Source organism: Ostrea edulis, chromosome 9 (assembly GCF_947568905.1).
Source record: "Ostrea edulis chromosome 9, xbOstEdul1.1, whole genome shotgun sequence".
In the NCBI taxonomy this organism is placed as follows: Eukaryota; Metazoa; Mollusca; class Bivalvia; order Ostreida; family Ostreidae; genus Ostrea; species Ostrea edulis.
Genome location: NC_079172.1, coordinates 68,740,774 through 68,766,479, shown reverse-complemented (window position 1 = coordinate 68,766,479; position 25,706 = coordinate 68,740,774). Strand labels below are relative to the sequence as shown.

Genomic DNA, 25,706 nt, shown 5'->3' with positions numbered 1-25,706 from the left:
ACCCGGATCCCCACAGGACACTTTACGAATACCTACAATAGAAACATTACATCTTTTCACAGAAAACATAACCAAAGTATTTATTCTTGACTTAGTAGAAACAGATGTACTTAATAACTTATCAGAACGATTTTTGTTCTGGAAATAAAAAAAAAAAACATGCAATTTTTGGGTAAAAAAAATTTTGACACAGGCCCTTTTTTTTTTTAGACCCAGCCGAGCGAGGGGAAACAATTATATTTTTATTTTTAGCCTCATGTATCTGCTCTCCTTCATACATATAATGTCAGAACAATTTAAGTATCGCAGAGAGCCATCAGCACACACTTAAAACACAACTTGAGCCAGTCTCTAACTTGACATGCGTGCCAGAAACGACCGATACCTTCTCCACCTCCTCCAGTCCTGCGAGGATGAACCGGAAATGTCTGATGGTGGCATCCAGGAACCGAGGGACCAGGCAGAAACAGACATGGAGAGGAACCTCCATCTTCAGGGCCAGCTTCTGGGCATACAACATTGCCCAATTATCTACAAGACATCAATCAAAGAAGAATAACATACACTCCGTCATTTTCATGTGCAATCCCAGAAATGGAAAGCCATACAAAATGAACTTTAACAAGAAGTTCAACCACATTTCATGCTTGAACTTTTATGAAGTGAATTGAAATATACAGAAGTAAAACTAGATGTGTTGGCAACACAAGAATGCCCCCCGCCTGCAGTAAAGTTTAATGTAGGAAATCCATCAAAGTTTAGCATTGAATGTGGTATTCAGATCGTATATTACACACATTTAGTACAATGAAGAACTCAACAACAATCCTAATTTATATGTTTTAACAGCCATAAAATAAATTAATTAATTTTTCTACATTAAAGGGGTAAAACTCCATTAAAATCAATGAACAGTAACAAAACTCAAACGCGATCTGTAATTCATTATTATACATCTGCATACAAAAATCAGTACAATATCTCAAGGTTACTAGAAAAAAAGTCCACAAAACTGGTCACAACCGTAATTTTGCTACGTTAAAGGGGCACAACTCCATAAAAAATGAACCAACCAGAACAAAACTTAAACTCATCAATATACGCCTTGCTCTACGTTAATTTCACGATTCTGATAAATGTTCTACACAGTGAGACAATGACCTCACCTTGTATTCGCTGGTCTCTCGACATCCAGTACACAACTCCATTTGTTCCATCTGGAAAGTCCTTAGCTTTGGACAAAATCCTGACTCTTTTCTTATTAAATTTAAATTCTGCCACCGAATCACACAGCTTCTTCCTTGACTCTGTTACCTGCTTTATGAGAGAGATGTCATTTTTATTTTTGTTGTCAGTGCTCTCAGTCTTCAGTTTCTTAGGACTCTCCTCCTTTGATTCATCGCCATTTCCGTCTGCATTGGTTTTTCTTTTACTGGATTTTTTATCCGACATTGCCCTTTTCTGTGAGAAAAAGCAATAACTGTTCCGACTGGTAAGAGAGCACAGATGTGACCTATCACATGGGCAAAATGACGTCACCCTGTTGAAATCTGAATGATGTCTGGAAAGTAAGGACGTTTCCTCTCTCTGAAGTACTCTAAAAATTGATGGTTTGAAGCAGCTTTTAGAAAGTATTGTCCTGAAGACTTTATTCCTGAAATGACAGACAGAAGTTCTATTTCATCTGCTTGTGAACATATGACAACTGATTTTATGTACAATACATTGATCATTATATACATAAAGTGATTACTAGTCATTCTGTATTATGTTTATGAAATATATACAATGTAGTTATATTCATTATTTTTTTAAACTGAGGGATTATACAATGAGTATGCATGCAGGAAACTTTCCCAGATGTGGATTGATAATTGTCCTGTTGCACTGATTCTTGTTGCATTTTGTAGATTATTTAAATATACATTTTGATTGGGTTTCTGAACATTTGCTGTGAATAATTAACCTAGAGCTTCACTACCTATAAAACTAAGTTGTATCATTACAGGTACTGAAGTTAACATTGTTGTATATATAAATACATACATAAAATGTGATGCAATGTCCAATTGAGGATCCTAATTTGGTAAATCATGTGAAAAGTTACTCAGCATGTCAGTGCTGAACGATATAAGATGTTTGAACAATACCCTAAACTTGACCGGTCCGTTGCCCTGTGCTGCTATTACACTGATAAGGTTAGGTGTCATGGTAAACATACTTACATGTAATGCTATTCTCTATATTTTCAGGATTTATGCTTTTCTTTTCGGCTGCAGGGCTGCACGCGTCTTTGCTTACATAACATAAATATAGTTCCCGCGGTATTGATGTCCGACAATTTTGATTGGTTGTTTTGAATTTCGGAAACCCGTGGTTTCTAAAAATTCTAGATGCAATCCGAAAATTTCATAATAATCCGGTGTAAACACCACAATGTTGAAAATTTTCTTTTGTGGATATAACGGGTTTGACACGTTACAACGAGTCAACAAACTATCCCAACCCCACCATGATGATCCGAAATTAGGCAGTTTATCTGTAGATTTAGAAGAGGGTGGAGAAAATGCAGATATCACGAGTAATAAAAGGATGCACGTTTTAAAACCCGAGGAAATTCTGGTTCAGCATGAAGAAGGGGGTATTTGGACATGCAGTGCTACTTTGAAAGAAGTAACTTTAGTCAAATCAAGCGGTAAAAATATTTTAATTGTAGTTAGGCCCATTCATCAACATAATCACTGTAGGGACTGTTTTGTTTTGTTTTAAATTAATGCTACTCACCTATAAAAATCTATCACTGACACTCACTACCTACTTTACCAACCTAAACATTTAGCATACTTGATTATGATAAAAATCCAGTCGAATCGAACTGAGCCGGGTATACCCGGCGACACGCTAAGAATCAAGTGAGTCAGCTACAGTACAGTAAGGAAAATGTTGACCTTATGTTGTATAAACATTATTCGGCATAAGAATGGCCAACATATTTACAAATCATCATGTTTATTTCACCAGGGTAAAAATTAAAAACATATTGTCTGAGAATAAGCAACTCTCAATACTACTGTCTTCTAGGATGTCAGCTAATTGAAACCATCTTCGCCTATCAAAATTTTCAGCTTTAATCGGTTTGGTAGCAGGTCGTTCCGTCCCACAGTCGGTCCGTCCCTAGTCGATCCGTCCCTAGACGGTCCGTCCCATGGTCGATTCGGCCCAATTTGCTTAGTCGATCCGGCCCCTCCATTTTTTTTAAATCAAGGATATAATAAATGAATAATTACTTAAGACAAAGGGACCTTTTTGCATATATATTGCAGTTAGTTATCAAAATTAGATAACTGGCGATGGTGTTTAGTAGATTTATAGCGCAGACTGCCCAGTAGGGCCCCTAGCTGTTATTAGATAACTGCCGAAGTTAGACGTGTAAATAAAATTGTTTATTCAGGATTTATAATTTTTGTTTGAAGTGCGATGGTTATGAAAATGTGTGCTCATTAACTATTGTAGAAACATCGTTATTTAAATATGTATAGCAATCAATGTAAATGTGTGTCCCCTGTCCGCTGATCATTGTGAAAACACCTGAGTGAAAACAGTTTTATAACTGCATTGTTGTGCAACCTTTGATCATTAATTACGAGCTTACAGTAACCTAACTATTCTTTGCATTGAAAATGAAGCCCATTTTATCGAATATTGTGATGTGTATAATGATCTTTGAAAAAGCTGTCAAATATCAAAACAGCATATTATTGTCATCCTACCTGATGACAGAAGATATCAGCGGCACACACACCATGAAGATAAAATACGCAAATGAATTAAACCAATTCGGTACTGTAAATAGCTTGGGAAAAAAAGTTAATTATTTTTTTCTGGGCCGGATCGACTAGGGGACGTATTAACTATGGGACGGATAGTCTAGGGACGGATCGGTAATGGGGCAAATCGACTAAGGGACGGATTGATAATGGGACGGAACGTCTAGAAAGCAATCGGTTTACTCGGCGGGATGCTTGTGCAATTCCGGCTCACAATCAAGTATGTTGCCTGTCAATGCCAATAAACCAGGTTCGCCAGATCGTTAGAATCAAGTATGCTAATTGTAAAATTACTCATGTGGTACGGGCCATGGAGGTACTTCAGGTTGATTTTGCAGCAAACACATGATATAATGTGATGAACATGTTAGGGAAATTTCCAGTCAACCAACTGAATAATTATGAAGATTATTCAAAATTCCAGGTTTTCCACCTATTCACTCTTTTAACCAGTCTAATATTAAAATTAGCCCCTACGTCATAACAAACAATAAAACGTAGGGGCTAATTTTAATCAGATTGCTCATTTAACCAACACTTAAACATATCTTTACCAGTCATTGTGTATTTACATAGGCAAAAAAGTGCCAAATCCTGATGATTGGGAATGTTAATTATTTACAAGTAAGCCAAGACATTATAAACCCTTGTGATTGGGAAATGTTTGTGTTATTTATTTTCAGGTAAGGATGAATCATTCAATGACGTTTTTCTATCCTCTCTGAAAGTTGAAGACGGGATAGGAAAATTTGTTAGCATGTGCACAGTGAGAGACAAAATTGTGACAATTTTTGATGACAGAGTTTACCTGAATAATGATGAATTCTTGGTGGGTGAGAGGATCTACACAATGAACTCCTCAGTTTCACACATCGGTGGAACAGACAGCACTTTAGTTCTTGTTGAAGGTATTGTAGTAGTTAGGGCTATATGAACATCAATTCAATTCTTTATTGTCCTTGAGTTATACAACTCATCGGAATACATCTAGTACATGTACATTTGTATACACAATATATCAAATTGTATAAGATAAACAACAGGTGAGTGGACAGGAGAAGATAGGAGGGGAAGAAATTACAAATAAAAATAATATATATGTAATCGCATTATGAGATGTACATGTTATTAGAAAAATACTATAATTATATTATTGATTTACAATGCTAAACTTCGTATTTTCACAGCTTGAACTAAGAATTTTCCCAAGTTATTGAATTCTTTAGTATTGTCTAAACTAAGGAGCTTAATTAATTTAAAGACACTTGGTTTTGTGTAATAAAAACTCTTAATATATTTCTTTCTCAAATCTTTGTAAAATGGACATTTCAGGATAAAATGAAACTCATCTTCTATATCATTATATAGCTATATGGACCGTGGATATCGGCCCGGATAGCTCAGTGGTTAGAGCACCTGACTAGTAATGCAGGGGTCCTGGGTTTGATTCCCGGTCTAGCCACAAATTTTCTACTCTCTCTCATATACTACAGTATAAAATTGCTATTCTGTATAAACAAATTCATGTTTTCATGTTGAAGACAGAGTTGCAGACAGACTCTATGTATTTTGTATAAAAGTTTGGACTCCAATGTATTCTTTGAACAGTTTTTCACAAAAAATTATCTAATGTTAAACAGGAAAAAAATTGACACTGATCAAAATTGCCCTCGCCCTCTCCCCAGCCATAGAATTGCCTTTGGACGTGGCTGTGACGGTTGTGAGTTGTGGGAAGGAACATACCCTGCTGATGACGAGTCAGGGGGCGGTGTACAGCTTGGGTGGAGGGAGGTACGTTATTGGCATCAGTATGGTTCGATATCGATAACAACATAAATGTTCTATATACACATATTGTTTTGCACTGTTATGAAAATTAGATGTTGAGGAGTTGGGCTGGGGTTGTGTACTGCAATATCTTCTATCAGCTTGTGCCATTATAAAGGGGATGCATTCAGAAGTGACAGCTTGTGCCATTATAAAGGGGATGCATTCAGAAGTGAATGCAGGGACAGTGTGATATGCATGGATTTATTGCCTTCCAAATGATAAGCATTGTAAACATTTGTGGATGATTTTAATATATGAATGTATTTTCTCCCACATTTTCAGGTGTATTTACAAGAATATATGAAATTTTTGATACCAGATATATTCATTTAAATCCATGCATGGCCATACAAGGAAATGTTTGTGCACATTTAATTTTCACTTCTTGCATCCTTTTATATCATAAGTGGATGAATCTAAAACTGTATGAATACATTAGCTTCATTCCTTTAAAGTAGCAAAAAACTAAAGCAAAATCATTTCTGTACATATGGGTAAAAACAATCTAATTAAAATACAGATCTCTCAGACAGTGCACTGAGAGATCTGTATTTTAATCAGATTGGGGCAAAAATGTAAAGTCACAGTATTGTAGATATTATATTTATCTCACACTAGTGTAGACATATAATTTATCTCACACAATTGTAGATATCTAATTTATCTTGCACTATTGTAGATATTTGATTTATTTCTCACTATTATAGATATTTGATTTATTTCACACTTTGTAGATATCTAATTTATCTCACACTATTGTAGATATCTAATTTATCTCACACAATTGTAGATATCTAATTTATCTTACACTATTGTAGATATTTGATTTATTTCTCACTATTATAGATATTTGATTTATCTCACACTATTGTAGATATTTAATTTATTTCACACTATTGTAAATATTTAATTTATCTCACACTATTGTAGATATCTAATTTATCTCACACTATTGTAGATATCTAATTTATCTCACACTATTGTAGATATCTAATTTATCTCACACTATTGTAGATATCTAATTTATCTCACACTATTGTAAATACCTAATTTATCTCACACTATTGATCTTGTTATATTTATCTCACACTATTGTAGATATCTAATTTATCTCACACTATTCTAGATATCTAATTTATCTCACACTATTGTAGATATTTAGTTTATCTCACACTATTGTAGATATTTAGTTTATCTCACACTGTTGTAGATATTAATTTATCTCACACTATTGTAGACATTTAATTTATCTCACACTATTGTAGACATTTAATTTATCTCACACTACTGTAAATATCTAATTTATCTCACACTATTGTAAATATTTAATTTATCTCACACTATTGTAGATATCTAATTTATCTCACACTATTGTAAATACCTAATTTATCTCACACTATTGTAAATACCTAATTTATCTCACACTATTGATCTTGTTATATTTATCTCACACTATTGTAGATATCTAATTTATCTCACACTATTGTAGATATCTAATTTATCTCACACTATTGTAGATATTTAGTTTATCTCACACTATTGATCTCGTTATATTTATCTCACACTATTGTAGATATTTAGTTTATCTCACACTATTGATCTCGTTATATTTATCTCACACTATTGATCTTGTTACATTTATTTCACACTGTTGTAGATATTTAATTTATTTCACACTATTGTAGATATTTAGTTTATCTCACACTATTGTAGATATTAATTTATCTCACAGTATTGTAGACATTTAATTTATCTCACACTATTGTAGACATTTAATTTATCTCACACTATTGTAGACATTTAATTTATCTCACACTACTGTAGATATCTAATTTATCTCACACTATTGTAAATATTTAATTTATCTCACACTATTGTAGATATTAATTTATCTCACACTATTGTAGATATTTAGTTTATCTCACACTATTGATCTCGTTATATTTATCTCACACTATTGATCTTGTTACGTTTATTTCACACTGTTGTAGATATTTAATTTATTTCACACTATTGTAGATATTTAGTTTATCTCACACTATTGTAGATATTAATTTATCTCACAGTATTGTAGACATTTAATTTATCTCACACTATTGTAGACATTTAATTTATCTCACACTATTGTCGACATTTAATTTATCTCACACTATTGTAGACATTTAATTTATCTCACACTACTGTAGATATCTAATTTATCTCACACTATTGTAAATATTTAATTTATCTCACACTATTGTAGATATTAATTTATCTCACATTATTGTTGATATTTGCTTTATCTCACACTATTGTAGATATTTAATTTATCTCACACTATTGATCTTGTTATATTTATCTCACACTTCAATTGCGTTAGAACTGCCTTCTCTGTCTACATTACAGATTTTTCTTCATGTAAGCTTTTATCATTTTACTTTTGCACAGCAATCTGAAGTACCATCGTTCCATTGGTGTTGGATAAAACTTAATTTATCCAATGGGTTAGATACATCACACGTCTGAAATAGTTCTGCCTTATATTAATATCATATTTTCATGTTGTAGCCGGTGTCAGCTTGGTTTGTGTAATATATGTTTCATGTTGTAGCCGGGGTCAGCTTGGTTTGTGTGACATGGAGAACAGAGATCAACCCTGTTTGGTGGAAGAACTCACTGGAGTTAGGATAACACGTATAGCAGCAGGAGGCTGGCACAGCACGGCGGTGTCTGGTAGGTTCACTGAATTACCGTACAATATCTGGTAGGTTCACTGAATTACCGTACAATATCTGGTAGGTTCACTGAATTATCGTACAATATCTGGTAGGTTCACTGAATTACCATACAATATCTGGTAGGGACACTAAATTACTGTACAATAACTGGTAGGTTCACTGAATTACCGTACAATATTTGGTAGGGACACTAAATTACTGTACAATATCTGGTAGTGTACACTGAATTACTATACAGTATCTGGTAGGTACACTAAATTACTGTACAATAACTGGTAGGTTCACTGAATTACCGTACAATATTTGGTAGGTACACTAAATTACTCTACAGTATCTGGTAGTGTACACTTAATTACTGTACAATATCTGGTAGTGTACACTAAATTACTGTACAATATCTGGTAGTGTACACCAAATTACTGTACAGTATCTGGTAGTGTACACTAAATTACTATACAATATCTGATAGTGTACACTGAATTGCTGTACAATATCTGGTAGTGTACACTAAATTACTCTACAATATCTGGTAGTGTACACTAAATTACTGTACAATATCTGGTAGCTTCACTAAATTACTGTACAATATCTGGTAGTGTACACTTAATTACTGTACAATATCTGGTAGTGTACACTGAATTACTATACAGTATCTGGTAGTGTACACTAAATTACTCTACAATATCTGGTAGTGTACACTGAATTACTCTACAATATCTGGTAGTGTACACTAAATTACTCTACAATATCTGGTAGTGTACACTAAATTACTCTACAATGTCTGGTAGTGTACACTAAATTACTCTACAATATCTGGTAGCCTACACTGAATTACTCTACAATATCTGGTAGTGTACACTGAATTACTGTACAATATCTGGTAGTGTACACTAAATTACTGTGCAATATCTGGTAGTGTACACTGAATTACTGTACAATATCGGGTAGTGTACACTAAATTACTATACAATATCTGGTAGTGTACACTAAATTACTGTACAATATCGGTTAGTGTACACTAAACTACTGTACAATATCTGGTAATGTACACTAAACTACTGTACAATATCTGGTAGTGTACACTAAATTACTGTACTATATCTGGTAGTGTACACTAAATTACTGTACAATATCTGGTAGTGTACACTAGATTACTATACAATATCTGGTAGTGTACACTGAATTACTGTACAATAGCTGGTAGTGTACACTAAATTACTGTATAATATCTGGTAGTGTACACTAAATTACTGTATAGTATCTGGTAGTGTACACTAAATTACTGTATAATATCTGGTAGTGTACACTGAATTACTATACAATATCTGGAAGGTACACTAAATTACTATACAATATCTGGTAGTGTACACTGAATTACTGTACAATAGCTGGTAGTGTACACTAAATTACTGTATAATATCTGGTAGGAACACTGAATTACTCTACAATATCTGGTAGGGACACTAAATTACTGTACAATATCTGGTAGTGTACACTGAATTACTCTACAATATCTGGTAGTGTACACTGAATTACTCTACAATATCTGGTAGGTTCACTAAGTAGTTCACTGGACATAATCTGACCTCTCTCCCCATTAATAGATTTTAAAAATCTACTCCTCAAGATTCACCAGGCCATTTTGATGCAAACATGGCACAGAAATTTGTCCTTGTGAAATTCTATTCACCCATTTTTACAAACTTTAGACACTTTTAGTTTTGGTATAGGGGTGTATTGGTTTGTCCATGAACTCTTTCCATGATTTTCAAGCAAGGCATTGTTATTTAATGCACTGCTTTTATGGGTATTGCAGATACGCACATTGCATATATATTTTAATTTTGAGGTATATTACAAATTACTGCAATATTGTGGAAATTTTTACATGGGAGTTAAAGAGAATGTGTGGTTTATCTGTCTAGTTTTCAAGCTAGTACATATACATGTAATTATTATTTCACACACTCTCAGACTTTGCATGAGTATTGATGATATACATATTGCTTCATCGTAGCTAGCCACGGTTGCTGAGTACGATAGTACCTACCCTACCTAATGTTTGACGCAGCGTAAACAGAGACAATAGGCGTGGCTTGCAATTATGATATTGCCTGGATTTTCATTTTGTTCAGTTTTCATGGAAGGGTTTTGGTCTTCATGTTTGGGAATTTTTTATGACTGCATGGTTACAAACTGTATTGGGTTTTCAGATCATCGGTAGATTTACATGTAGTGCATTATACATGTAGCAAACACTTAGATATCTCATAAAGCATTATGCACTGTTTCTTGTCTCTGTACCTATATGAGCAGGTTTTCTTGTAATTATATACCAGTAATGTTTTAAATGTAGACCTGGGTGATCTGTATGTGTGGGGCTGGAATGAGAGCGGTCAGCTTGGCCTGCCCTGTAGAACTGTCTCCACCCAGCGTCCTCCACCAGAAAAAGAGCAGAATTACCAGAGGGCATCACCAGAAGCAGACAATAAATCTGGAGCTTGGTTCACGCCAGTTTACTTGGATAAAACAGAGAGTGACCTGTGCCAGGTTTACATACAGAGAGTGGGACCAGTCCAGCTCCAGCCACAGCCCACTGTCCTTGACCTTGGGGATGATATCTGTGTGGTGAAGGTCGCTTGTGGGTCGAGACATTCTGCTGTCGTGACTGGTAAGAGAATTGTACATTATCTGTTAATGGACGTTATTCTGATTTAGTACATGTTTATGTGGTCTGATGTTACATGTGAGTTATGTGAACGGAGGTGACAATAACGACCAAGCTTGCTACTGATTGGATATTATTTCCGTGTTGGCGCTATTACCAGATCTGCCCACTTTTCCCGATTTGCCTGTAATTTTTTCGATTTTTGACTCACTAAATACAATTAACGATTACAATGCAAAATCTTCGCATTTCCTGATTTTCAACATCTGCCCATTTTTACTCTGAAATTATTATTAAATTAAAAATTGTTGCACAAGTAGAGAATAATAATAAAATCGTAATATGAATTTCAAACATTGGTAATACAATGAGTAGATACACAATGCACAAAAAAAAATGTCAAGATCGAGGATGCTCTGAATAATAATAAAATCGTAATATGAATTTCAAGCATTGGTAATACAATGAGTAGATACACAATGCACAAAAAAAAATGTCAAGATCGAGGATGCTCTGAAGAGAGAGCAGGGACGCTGCAACAGGAGGTCACTTGCATGTGAAGGTTATATAAAGAACACAAGTTTTACGTCTTAGTGCGGTTATTGTATTATAGTCACTGTGGTGGATCCAGTATATTATTGTATGATAGTCACTGTGGTGGATCCAGTATATTATTGTATGATAGTCACTGTGGTGGATCCAGTGTATTATTGTATGATAGTCACTGTGGTGGATCCAGTGTATTATTGTACTATAGTCACTGTGGTGGATCCAGTGTATTATTGTATGATAGTCTCTGTGGTGGATCCAGTATATTATTGTATGATAGTCTCTGTGGTGGATCCAGTATATTATTGTATGATAGTCTCTGTGGTGGATCCAGTGTATTATTGTACTATAGTCACTGTGGTGGATCCAGTATATTATTGTATTATAGTCACTGTGGTGGATCCAGTGTATTATTGTATGATAGTCATTGTGGTGGATCCAGTGTATTATTGTATGATAGTCACTGTGGTGGATCCAGTGTATTATTGTATGATAGTCACTGTGGTGGATCCAGTGTATTATTGTATGATAGTCACTGTGGTGGATCCAGTGTATTATTGTATGATAGTCACTGTGGTGGATCCAGTGTATTATTGTATTATAGTCATGTGGTGGATCCAGTATATTATTGTATGATAGTCACTGTGGTGGATCCAGTATATTATTGTATGATAGTCACTGTGGTGGATCCAGTATATTATTGTATGATAGTCACTGTGGTGGATCCAGTGTATTATTGTATGATAGTCACTGTGGTGGATCCAGTGTATTATTGTACTATAGTCACTGTGGTGGATCCAGTATATTATTGTATTATAGTCATTGTGGTGGATCCAGTGTATTATTGTACTATAGTCACTGTGATGGATCCAGTGTATTATTGTATTATAGTCATTGTGGTGGATCCAGTGTATTATTGTATGATAGTCACTGTGGTGCATCCAGTGTATTATTGTATGATAGTCACTGTGGTGGATCCAGTGTATTATTGTACTATAGTCACTGTGGTGGATCCAGTATATTATTGTATTATAGTCACTGTGGTGGATCCAGTGTATTATTGTATGATAGTCATTGTGGTGGATCCAGTGTATTATTGTATGATAGTCACTGTGGTGGATCCAGTATATTATTGTATGATAGTCACTGTGATGGATCCAGTGTATTATTGTATGATAGTCACTGTGGTGGATCCAGTGTATTGTTGTATGATAGTCACTGTGGTGGATCCAGTGTATTAGTGTATGGTAATCACTGTGGTGGATCCAGTGTATTATTGTATGATAGTCACTGTGGTGGATCCAGTGTATTATTGTATGATAGTCACTATGGTGGATCCAGTATATTATTGTATGATAGTCACTGTGGTGGATCCAGTATATTATTGTATGATAGTCACTGTGGTGGATCCAGTGTATTATTGTATGATAGTCACTGTGGTGGATCCAGTGTATTGTTGTATGATAGTCACTGTGGTGGATCCAGTGTATTATTGTATGGTAATCACTGTGGTGGATCCAGTGTATTATTGTATGATAGTCACTGTGGTGGATCCAGTGTATTATTGTATGAAAGTCACTGTGGTGGATCCAGTGTATTATTGTATGATAGTCACTGTGGTGGATCCAGTGTATTATTGTATTATAGTCACTGTGGTGGATCCAGTATATTATTGTATGATAGTCACTGTGGTGGATCCAGTGTATTATTGTATGATAGTCACTGTGGTGGATCCAGTGTATTATTGTATGATAGTCACTGTGGTGGATCCAGTGTATTATTGTATGATAATCACTGTGGTGGATCCAGTGTATTATTGTATGATAGTCACTGTGGTGGATCCAATGTATTATTGTATGATAGTCACTTTGGTGGATCCAGTGTATTATTGTACTATAGTCACTGTGATGGATCCAGTGTATTATTGTATTATAGTCATTGTGGTGGATCCAGTGTATTATTGTATGATAGTCACTGTGGTGGATCCAGTGTATTATTGTATGATAGTCACTGTGGTGGATCCAGTGTATTATTGTATGATAGTCACTGTGGTGGATCCAGTGTATTATTGTATGATAGTCACTGTGGTGGATCCAGTGTATTATTGTATGATAGTCACTGTGGTGGATCCAGTGTATTATTGTATTATAGTCATGTGGTGGATCCAGTATATTATTGTATGATAGTCACTGTGGTGGATCCAGTATATTATTGTATGATAGTCACTGTGGTGGATCCAGTATATTATTGTATGATAGTCACTGTGGTGGATCCAGTGTATTATTGTATGATAGTCACTGTGGTGGATCCAGTGTATTATTGTATGATAGTCACTGTGGTGGATCCAGTATATTATTGTATTATAGTCATTGTGGTGGATCCAGTGTATTATTGTATGATAGTCACTGTGATGGATCCAGTATATTATTGTATGATAATCACTGTGGTGGATCCAGTATATTATTGTATGATAGTCATTGTGGTGGATCCAGTGTATTATTGTATGATAGTCACTGTGGTGGATCCAGTATATTATTGTATGATAATCACTGTGGTGGATCCAGTATATTATTGTATGATAGTCACTGTGGTGGATCCAGTGTATTATTGTATGGTAATCACTGTGGTGGATCCAGTGTATTATTGTATGATAGTCACTGTGGTGGATCCAGTGTATTATTGTATGAAAGTCACTGTGGTGGATCCAGTATATTATTGTATGATAGTCACTGTGGTGGATCCAGTGTATTATTGTATTATAGTCACTGTGGTGGATCCAGTATATTATTGTATGATAGTCACTGTGGTGGATCCAGTGTATTATTGTATGATAGTCACTGTGGTGGATCCAGTGTATTATTGTATGATAGTCACTGTGGTGGATCCAGTGTATTATTGTATGATAATCACTGTGGTGGATCCAGTGTATTATTGTATGATAGTCACTGTGGTGGATCCAATGTATTATTGTATGATAGTCACTGTGGTGGATCCAGTGTATTATTGTACTATAGTCACTGTGATGGATCCAGTGTATTATTGTATTATAGTCATTGTGGTGGATCCAGTGTATTATTGTATGATAGTCACTGTGGTGCATCCAGTGTATTATTGTATGATAGTCACTGTGGTGGATCCAGTGTATTATTGTACTATAGTCACTGTGGTGGATCCAGTATATTATTGTATTATAGTCACTGTGGTGGATCCAGTGTATTATTGTATGATAGTCATTGTGGTGGATCCAGTGTATTATTGTATGATAGTCACTGTGGTGGATCCAGTGTATTATTGTATGATAGTCACTGTGGTGGATCCAGTGTATTATTGTATGATAGTCACTGTGGTGGATCCAGTGTATTATTGTATGATAGTCACTGTGGTGGATCCAGTGTATTATTGTATTATAGTCATGTGGTGGATCCAGTATATTATTGTATGATAGTCACTGTGGTGGATCCAGTATATTATTGTATGATAGTCACTGTGGTGGATCCAGTATATTATTGTATGATAGTCACTGTGGTGGATCCAGTGTATTATTGTATGATAGTCACTGTGGTGGATCCAGTGTATTATTGTATGATAGTCACTGTGGTGGATCCAGTATATTATTGTATTATAGTCATTGTGGTGGATCCAGTGTATTATTGTATGATAGTCACTGTGATGGATCCAGTATATTATTGTATGATAATCACTGTGGTGGATCCAGTATATTATTGTATGATAGTCATTGTGGTGGATCCAGTGTATTATTGTATGATAGTCACTGTGGTGGATCCAGTATATTATTGTATGATAATCACTGTGGTGGATCCAGTATATTATTGTATGATAGTCACTGTGGTGGATCCAGTGTATTATTGTATGATAGTCACTGTGGTGGATCCAGTATATTATTGTATGATAGTCACTGTGGTGGATCCAGTATATTATTGTATGATAGTCACTGTGGTGGATCCAGTGTATTATTGTATGATAGTCACTGTGGTGGATCCAGTATATTATTGTATGATAGTCACTGTGGTGGATCCAGTGTATTATTGTATGATAGTCACTGTGGTGGATCCAGTATATTATTGTATGATAGTCACTGTGGTGGATCCAGTGTATTATTGTATGATAGTCACTGTGGTGGATCCAGTGTATTGTTGTATGATAGTCACTGTGGTGGATCCAGTGTATTATTGTATGGTAATCACTGTGGTGGATCCAGTGTATTATTGTATGATAGTCACTGTGGTGGATCCAGTGTATTATTGTATGATAGTCACTGTGGTGGATCCAGTGTATTATTGTATGATAGTCACTGTGGTGGATCCAGTATATTATTGTATGATAGTCACTGTGGTGGATCCAGTGTATTATTGTATGATAGTCACTGTGGTGGATCCAGTGTATTGTTGTATGATAGTCACTGTGGTGGATCCAGTGTATTATTGTATGGTAATCACTGTGGTGGATCCAGTGTATTATTGTATGATAGTCACTGTGGTGGATCCAGTGTATTATTGTATGAAAATCACTGTGGTGGATCCAGTGTATTATTGTATGATAGTCACTGTGGTGGATCCAGTGTATTATTGTATTATAGTCACTGTGGTGGATCCAGTATATTATTGTATGATAGTCACTGTGGTGGATCCAGTGTATTATTGTATGATAGTCACTGTGGTGGATCCAGTGTATTATTGTATGATAGTCACTGTGGTGGATCCAGTGTATTATTGTATGATAATCACTGTGGTGGATCCAGTGTATTATTGTATGATAGTCACTGTGGTGGATCCAATGTATTATTGTATGATAGTCACTGTGGTGGATCCAGTGTATTATTGTATGATAATCACTGTGGTGGATCCAGTATATTATTGTATTATAGTCACTGTGGTGGATCCAGTGTATTATTGTATGATAGTCACTGTGGTGGATCCAGTATATTATTGTATGATAGTCACTGTGGTGGATCCAGTGTATTATTGTATTATAGTCATGTGGTGGATCCAGTGTATTATTGTATTATAGTCACTGTGGTGGATCCAGTATATTATTGTATTATAGTCTCTGTGGTGGATCAGTGTATTATTGTATGATAGTCAGTGTGGTGGATCCAGTATATTATTGTATTATAGTCATGTGGTGGATCCAGTATATTATTGTATGATAGTCACTGTGGTGGATCCAGTGTATTATTGTATGATAGTCACTGTGGTGGATCCAGTATATTATTGTATGATAGTCACTATGGTGGATCCAGTATATTATTGTATGATAGTCACTGTGGTGGATCCAGTGTATTGTTGTATGATAGTCACTGTGGTGGATCCAGTGTATTATTGTATGATAGTCATGTGGTGGATCCAGTATATTATTGTATGATAGTCACTGTGGTGGATCCAGTGTATTATTGTATTATTGTCATGTGGTGGATCCAGTGTATTATTGTATGATAGTCACTGTGGTGGATCCAGTGTATTATTGTAATGATAAGTCACTTTGGTGGATCCAATCGACTTCATTAATTTGTAAACATTTTGTTATATATTAAACCAAGGTTTGTCCTTATCCCTCCAGGACTTAGTGTTACTGAGATTTCATCCAGTACAAAATCTTAGCTAAGTACTGATTTACCAGACATGTTACTTTAACTTATGAATGACTAGTATTTTAAAAGTGAATTATTTGATTGGTTTATTTTACTGCAGCTGATGGTCAGTTGTTGACCAGTGGTTGGAATGACTATGGTCAGCTTTGTCATGATGACATGTGGTCCAGGGACTACTTTCAAACTGTGGACTATTTTCTGCAGCACAACCTTACGGTGAATAGTGTGTTCTGTGGTCCTTGGAGTTCCCTAGTTCTGACTGGTAAATGTAAGTGAAATAGATCCGTGATCGTAAAGTGAAAATATAGAATTCAGTCAAATTTTCATATTTGTTTGATCCATAGAATATTGATATTTATAAGTCAATAAAATACAAGTTGAGATTAGATTTTGAATATGATTCAAACTGTCAATAAAATATTGATGTCAATTTTAGCAAGTAAAGATTATACGTGTATTTTAAAATTTCTTTTTGTAATCAGTGTATTCTCTGTTTCACAATTGTCTACTGTGTTTGTGGTTGAGTAGCCCAACAGAAAAAAAAATCCAGAAATTTCTGCAAATTACAAAATGATATGCCCAATTCAGCATGTTCAGTTCTAATCCTTTGATTACACGAAATTGATACCAAGTTTCCGCAGAATGCAATCAAAGAGCATTTCTTACAAAAACATGCTGATGAATTGGCCCATAAAACTTTTCTGGAGACCTTTCTGTGAACATTTTAGTTGTACATGAATTATAGACATTAAACATTTCCTGTCCCTCATAAAACTAAAAATAAAGCAAATTGATCTCGTTATGCGTTTTTCGGCATCATTGTGTTATTGATTAAGAAACCCAATCTTCTTCTACTATTTAATTGTTTTCTTGATTTTCATTATTTATCATTTATTGATTGGTTCTGCTGCACAACTCATTTCTGTCCTCCAGGAACGAAGATTAGATATTTCAATTAAGTTTGTAATTATTGAGGTCTTAATTACATATGTCGTCATTTACTGTAATATATATTGTATCAAGCAATCCATTTTTTTCAATTGAATGAAGTCTCTGTTGGGACGCAAAATGAAATGTGCAGGTCGTTTTAGTGAAGGAAAACTTTGTTCCTGTGAGGGAATGAAATAGAATATCACAAAAAAAAGGAGACTTGTCACTACAGGAGTAAATGACAAAGCATATTTTATTTTAAAAGCTAAATAAAGAAAGTTCATGGATCATTCTCTTTAACATGTTTAAGATGCAGGGAACCATGATTAAAGGCATCCAAACAAACTTTTCTATATAAAAACAAGCAAGTTATTTAAATTTATTCGATTTGTGAACGAAATTCTTTTATAGAGAAAGCTGCTCTCCCTGAATTTTCTATGTAGTGTTACAACTAATATACAAATTTAATTCCAACACAAAAGCTAAAATGGATAGTGTAGCATATAGTTTTTTTTTCTATTCTGCTACATGTGCATTACAAATACACAATCAACTAGTTTGCTTTGCATCACTTTGCAGTACTCTCAGCGTGTGAACACGGTGTATATTTACGTCACAGAAGTTTAAATTAAATTAATTCGCAGTAAAATTTGATGGGCATGTACGATTGAGCGAGGCTACTAATGTTAAACTGTTTTACGTGTTGAATGAAGCGCTGCTAACTGTCGGGTCGGATTGAAATAAAATGTCAAACTTTTAACATGATTCACTTTAGCCAGACGCATATTAATCCAAGCAATTGAGTAATGTTGTTAAATTTGGTTAGATTTTAACCATCACGAGTTTCTTGGCGCCTGATTGCGATACTGATATCGGGTATGTATAAAAATTATTTAAAACTTTCGGTTTGTTTAACGGCAATTCTGTAAGCTACTCAAGTAAATGTTGTATTTGAGAAGTGCACTTTAACTAGAAATATATAGACCTATTTAAGGTTTGCTCAGGAATTAAGGTATGTATGGGGTGAAGTAGACACTTGTGAAGATGAATAGGGTGTTTGTTACATAAGACAGCCGCGGTTCTAACTCGCAGGCAAACACGAAAAAATTGACAAAACGTGCAAGAGCATTCCATGGTAACTACTGGCGCGTGCATAAGCAGCAAGGAAATTATTTGCAAAACTTTCGAAATGAGTTATGGCACTGTTCTATGGATGCAAGTTATTGTGACCTTTAAGGGAGTCCTTTTTTTATCAAGTATAACGAGTAATGAAAAGCAATATCGAGAAAGTTTTAATTTCCAGTGAACAAGGACTGGGCAATAGATGTGCTCCGCGAGCTTGTTTATTTTGTCACAGGAATTTTTTTTTGGAACTTTAAACTGGTTATATTTCTTGAAGTGGTTTTATATTAGGCTTCAAAGGTTAGTTGTGATTTCATTAAAAAAAATTCTATTTCACTCGAGATCTACCTGTGCAGTCGCATTTGATTTTAGATTTCGATATTTTTTTAATTGAATAAATAAGAAACGCACCGTTTTCGACAAAATAAGATTATCTTCAACTTTAAAACCAAAACCAAATAGATTACTGTAATGAAGTATTATGTAATTGAATAACTCCATAACATCAGTGTATTGTGTAAAATTTCCCATTAGTTGATATACAGTCGGGGTCGCGAGAGGACTTATTTGTTATATACGATGTAAGAGTTTTAAAATTCCGCCTACAAATTAGGCACTTCTTTCTGCTATCAGTTTTATTGTATTGAATATTTTAAATCTTGGCTTTTTACCTGATTTAATTTTGCGTGACAGAGCATCAACACAAGATCTTGGGAGACAGCGTATATACATTTACTTAATCTTTCTTTAATGGCTTGTCACTATTGTCATCTATACGGGAGGTAGAAAATGTATTCCTCTTTTTTATTGATTTCACAATATTTTTTTCTACTTCAACACTTTTGGATTTAATATTTGTTGTAATTATATATCATCCTTATTAAAATTCAAGACGGGTTTTATTGAACAAAAACCCTTTTATGTTCGGTTTTATCGTAATTTGACAGGGTCAGATGATTTGATCCCGCTTTTGTTAAGCGGATGAAAATTTTAGAAAACAGCATCATGGAAGAAAAACTAATTTTTAAACTTTAAGGAAACCTTTTATAAAAAGGAACACTTAAATTGTAAATGCACTCTCCAATTATTTCTGATTTTTTTTTTTTTCTATGATATGCTTATTATTGAAATAACTTAATTGGAAAATGAACTTACTACAAGTTTTTAAATTTATTTTTTACCCCCATCCTACACTACGAAACAATTGTGCTGAATAACTTTCTTTTTTCACAAACGGCGGGGAATAATTATACATGTATGGAAGAATAGGGAACCTTACAAAACGGGTATTTTCGATACTCTTCTGTTTTAACACAGCCAAACATTTAATTAGTGACTGTTAGAAGTTTTCACCCCCAGTTTAACACGAAGACAGTCAAGGTAGAGCGGTGATTTCATCACATATTGTCTCTGGTCGACCCACTCCTTTAAATGACAGGTCTCGAAGAGAGTTAGTCAAACCCGGTCCGCTTTCTGACGTTAAATCTGAGCTACCGGATTCCGATGAAGACACCGCTACACCTAGACCGCACAACGATACCTCTGTTTTAACAAATCTTACTAATCCAGAGTCAACAGGGACTGACCGTTTTAGGTATGTAAGCCAATGCTTCGATCTTCTGTGGTGTCTCATTGGAGGGGAACACGTCCGCGGAAATTGATAGCTCTGTTCACTATGGGGGGATATTTTACTGATAAGATAAATCCGGGGTCTGTCCACGAATCCGTGTTACATCAAGGGATAGACTTGATGACTTTAAGGATAAATATTCCTTGAATAACTTGTCTTGCTAAAAGGAAATTCAGGTATTGATCTCTGTAGTAACTGCGGGTTTTTTTTTCTCCCTACAGTCCAGAAAGTGCTAACACAAGATAGTCATCAGAAAGCTGTTTCCGCACATTTTCGCCGAGAGAACGATGGCAAGTTAGAATGTGGTGTTGGTGAGGACATTATCGTTAAACGGACTTAGGAAGAGGACTGGATTTGAGATTGTGGTTTTCGTTTGTGTGATGCCTGAAAAACCCACGTGGGATAGGCGCCCGTGGACGCTCCCGCACGTCCGGATACAACAGAGGGTACACGTGCCAAAAATCGACACCTACTTCCGAGAGGTTGGTATTCCGGAATCTTCAGAATCGTGTATGGTCTAGAATTTCTTTCGTGGAAAATGCTTATTTGAAAAATCTAGGTAGCGAAACTTTGCCAATATTGGAAGTATAAATGAATGTTGCTGATTGCCAGAAAACTCTAAAAACGTGTATCAAAAATGTAAATATAATTTTTGATCGATAGACAGAGCATATACCCCAAAAAATGCAACGTTGTTATAAGGCATTGTAATATTTAAACCATGGATCTACATTATTATGAAACATATCAGAAAGATTTTTGAATTTTTTTAAAATTGAATAAAACCATATTTATCAATATACCTATGTTAAGAACGCCAAACAACCACAGTTCATTTCGTTTCCTTACTCATATATATGATGAGTAGGAAAACGAAATAAGTCAGGGGTAATGGGGATTTTTTTAATTGTCTATTAACTTTTTAAATCGCTGAAGTTTTTATTACGAAAACAGAAGAACATCGTTAAAGGAGACTAGCTATTTAAGAGGTCGACTTGAAATTCATAGACAGATTGAGAGAGCTTATACCTCTTCCAACCACATTGTTATAAACAGGAGTGGGTGTTATACATATTAAAGTCCACCTCAAAACATCGAAATTTCACAGAACTCCATCCGTAAATAATCGTGTGAAAAACCAGGATGATGTACTTCATGAAGGGGGATCATTCGATTTATAGATATCTGCTGTACAACTGTGAACCAAACCCTGAATTAATTAACCAGACTGTATAATCATTACAAAGTGGTACTGTACCACCGGTTCAATATGAAGACTGTGATCTAAAAGTGCTAAATAGGTTGTTAACATTATTTCTTTATGCCTTCAGCTAAAATATAAAATTTTGCAGTTTATGTAAATATAGACATTAGGTCTCGATGATTAATCGCACGAAGGTGTAAATTAAACTAATGTGGGTTTCACTGCTTTAACTATTTGCGTTTTAGACACTTGTCTTAAAGTAAAAATCGAATTATAATCGGATAAACTAACAACCAATCACAGTATACGGAGCCCGCGTGTGGTCATCACAACTGCTTCTCTAACAGTTTATTAATCTGAATCACTTAGAATGTTGATACCAAGTTTTTTGTTTTTTTAGATGATTCAGATATATCTGAATTTTATGTTTCTAGGGCGTAAAAGTTAAAACGTGCAAACGTTTCTATAACTTAAAGAATTTCGTGAATTAAGAAAACTTGCGGAACACGTTTAAATCTTTTATAAATTTTGATCTACAACAAAGATATGAGGTAATAGTTATAGATCTGTTTAACGATAGATAGGCATGCAGAAAGAAAACCGTTAAATCACATCATTAATGCACATTAACTGTACCATTATTTTTACTGGTTTGAAATTTCTTGTTATGGCAATTAGAAACGCCGGCATTTAAAAGTTTTGACTGCTTCAACAATGTCAAGATATATACCTCTTGGTGAGTTTAAGAACCCCACGCCCCCTTCTGGTGAAGTGAATAAGTGAATTGAGATGTTCATTCGTTGATAATTCAAGATAAAATGATTTGTATTCATGAACATGCTGAGAATTATCCCCAAAGTCTCAATAATGACATTGGTGCCAAGATAGAGACACGATTGGGCGTGCGAAAGGTGACAAACAAAATTTTGTTTAATAAAGTTGACTATTTCTAAAAGTAAATAAAACTTCCGATAAAGAAATCATAAAATTCAGTTGGAGAAGTACAAATGTAAACTAATCTGGGTACCCTGTAACTTTTCCGAATCGTGGCCAAGTCTTGTGTTCAGACAACTACATACGTATTATTCAGTGTATAGTTCTCATTCTGCATGCCTTTGTTACACGTAACAGTTTTATTATCACGTGATGTTTGTTGTAGATATCGGAGTGCCAGAAACAGTACTCGAAGCTCCGATTGACCCCGGAAGTACCCAGCCACACTTCTGCTCTCCCTTTTCTTTTTCCAAGGTCCTACACTACATCCAAAATCGAACTCAAACCCACCTATGCCAGGTCCTCGCCAGCAGCCTACACCAGGTCCTCCCCAACTGTTTTGTCTCGTCAGAACACGAAACTCTCTTGGCATCTGAAGGCATCAGACGGCAAACCAAATGATTCTCTGGACTCAGACAATGCTCAACTGTCAGAAAAGAACGTGGAATCCGTAGCTGACGAGGACTCAAATGACATGAACCCTATGAAACTCTCAGAACATTTGCGTGATTCGGGATACGGTGATCCGATAATGTTAACGTGGTCAGCCAAAGAGCATCTATCGAAATTTAATCTTCCTAAAGGACGCAGAGCTCGAAAACTTCCTAGTAACCCATCACAAAGAGAGAAAATAAAGGGAAAGGCTCGTTTAGACTATGAAATGGCTAATATGAGAGCTGTTGCTTTTTGTGAAAGACAAGCCCCCAAAATGTTTAGGACAGCATCTGCGCACATGCGTAATAGGGATGTCCAATTCGTGGAGGAGGAAGAGAAAGAAAATATTCAGCGTGAAGTAGAACTGGACTCTGACGACACAGACAGTGTGATAGTGATGAAAATAGACCGCGAGGACCTGCTGCAGCGAATCAATACATGGATGGACGATGTTACGAAGTCTCTAGCCAGCTAAGGAAGTGACGTAGAGGAAATGAGCCGTGCCGCTATTCTAGTCATTATCGAGACATAATTTGTAAAGTGACAGTAATTGGAATCTACAAAGGCGCTGTTAATTGAAAGGGGGTTGTTTTTCCTCTTCACACCACAATAAAATTGTATTAATTTTCAATTATATTGTTCCATATCGTCCGTTGAATCATTTTATCCGTTTACTGTTTACAATTTACCTTTTCACTTAGAGAAATGTTCTATATTTTAAAAAAGAAATCCTTTTGTAGTGTTTGAATGGAGAATCAGAAAGCTCTCAAGGGTTACATATACAAATAATGAGAAAACCCGAACTATGTGATTCGTAATGTTGTATAAAATATTCTTTGAAATTCTAATTTAACTACAGTATCAACTCATTTGTTGAAATTCTATCAAGAAAAAGTTTTCCTTGATCATTTTGTCAAAATATTTAGACATTTCACAAAGAATTGGCCTCGTCAGTATTCAAGTTTTTCATGGATGATTTTCAATTTATTAAAATCCCATTAAGATTTGAAATGAAACAGAATAAAGGTAAACAATTTGTTTACCCGTCACAAGTTGTTAATACAACCAACAGATGTTTCAACAGATATTAAAGAAACACTTGAAAGAGATTTAATGAAAATAAGTAGACCGGATTTATGTTTAAGGAGTGCGTATTTCAGCACCGTGAAACCGCATCCAAATCAACCAACCTTTAAATTGCGTTTATTTAACAAACCGATATTTTTGTGTCGTTTGGTTTTCCTTTGTGTTATTATTAGTAATTTATTTCTAAATGCGGAGCTTTACAAGAAGGTAGGTTAAACGGTTGGAAGCACAATGTACTTGTATCTACATGTGTGTAAAGTGGTTATAGCAAGCGAGTTTGTGCTGTCCACGTGGTTTGCATTGGATGTCAATTATGTACTGTTTTCCTCAAGTCACTATAAAGAATGAAGAAAATATTTTTATTGTTATTTTCTCTTAAAGAATAAATTTAAATTTTTTTTTTAATTTAAACGGAATTAACAAAATAAGAAGTTTCATTTCGTGATGCACACGATATACACTTTCGGGTACATGTACATGATGCACACGATATACACTTTCGGGCATTCTCTACCCAGAGTTCCGTGCGCTCCTCGCACTACACTATGTGAAGCTTGCGTAACGCGCCCTCTGGTGAGAGAATGACTTTCGGGTACGATATACACTTTCGTGATGCACACGATATACACATTCGGGTACATGTATGTAGATTCCATAAAATATACTATCACTAAATTTTCAAAATGAAAACGGTTACTAAATTGTCCGTTCAAATGACGACGCCCATGGCACAATACACATGTATTTTATCTCCTAAAATTGAAGAGTTCCTATAGTCTGTTTTATCAAATTACTAATACATATAGTATCTCCACATACCCACCTGTACAGCGCTAATTATACCCCACGCAACGAAGTTGCGAGTGGTATAATGTTTTGACCTGTCCGTCAGTCCCTTTCTTTTGTCAGCGCAACTCCTTTGAAACCGCTCAACATAATTTCGTGAAACTTTGTAGTTGATACGGACACATGTGCATATTACCAGGAAATTCTGATTCAATATTTTTTCTGGTAGTTATGCCCCTTTTGAACTTAATATGTCGAGCCCGTCTGTTCTGTTCTTGTCAGCGCAACTCCTCTGAGACCGCTCAACAGAATTTCGTGAAA

The 25,706-nt window shown here is 35.1% G+C and overlaps 2 protein-coding genes across 2 annotated transcripts in view; one reads left to right on the top strand and one right to left on the bottom strand.

The window, feature by feature from the left end:
* Window positions 1-2,339, bottom strand: part of LOC125659024 (deoxyribodipyrimidine photo-lyase-like) — an 11,127-nt gene extending 8,788 nt beyond the window's left edge. The window contains exons 1-3 of the mRNA XM_048890538.2: window positions 2,226-2,339; window positions 1,167-1,654; window positions 386-531 (exon numbers count right to left, since the gene is read on the bottom strand). Of these exons, the coding sequence (XP_048746495.2) occupies window positions 386-531; window positions 1,167-1,654; window positions 2,226-2,227 (636 nt within the window). The 5' untranslated portion in view covers window positions 2,228-2,339. The remainder of the gene's footprint in view (window positions 1-385; window positions 532-1,166; window positions 1,655-2,225) is intronic.
* Window positions 2,340-2,366: 27 nt separating this feature from the next.
* LOC125659292 (RCC1 domain-containing protein 1-like) lies at window positions 2,367-24,144 on the top strand. The gene is made up of 8 exons (XM_056150448.1): window positions 2,367-2,695; window positions 4,511-4,735; window positions 5,468-5,618; window positions 8,248-8,369; window positions 10,731-11,045; window positions 17,300-17,467; window positions 21,103-21,363; window positions 23,245-24,144. The coding sequence occupies exons 1-7, from the start codon at window positions 2,437-2,439 to the stop codon at window positions 21,219-21,221; spliced, it is 1,359 nt and encodes a 452-aa protein (XP_056006423.1). The 5' UTR covers window positions 2,367-2,436; the 3' UTR covers window positions 21,222-21,363; window positions 23,245-24,144.
* Window positions 24,145-25,706: the final 1,562 nt, after the last annotated feature.

What these genes read in the sequence shown, in the direction of transcription:
- LOC125659292 (XM_056150448.1), top strand. Translation starts at nt 2,437, where the DNA reads ATGTTGAAAATTTTCTTTTGTGGATATAACGGGTTTGACACGTTACAA. An exon ending in AACTTTAGTCAAATCAAGCG is followed by an intron (nt 2,696 to 4,510) that starts GTAAAAATATTT and finishes ATTTATTTTCAG; the next exon opens with GTAAGGATGAATCATTCAAT. An exon ending in CCTAGTTCTGACTGGTAAAT is followed by an intron (nt 17,468 to 21,102) that starts GTAAGTGAAATA and finishes TTCTCCCTACAG; the next exon opens with TCCAGAAAGTGCTAACACAA.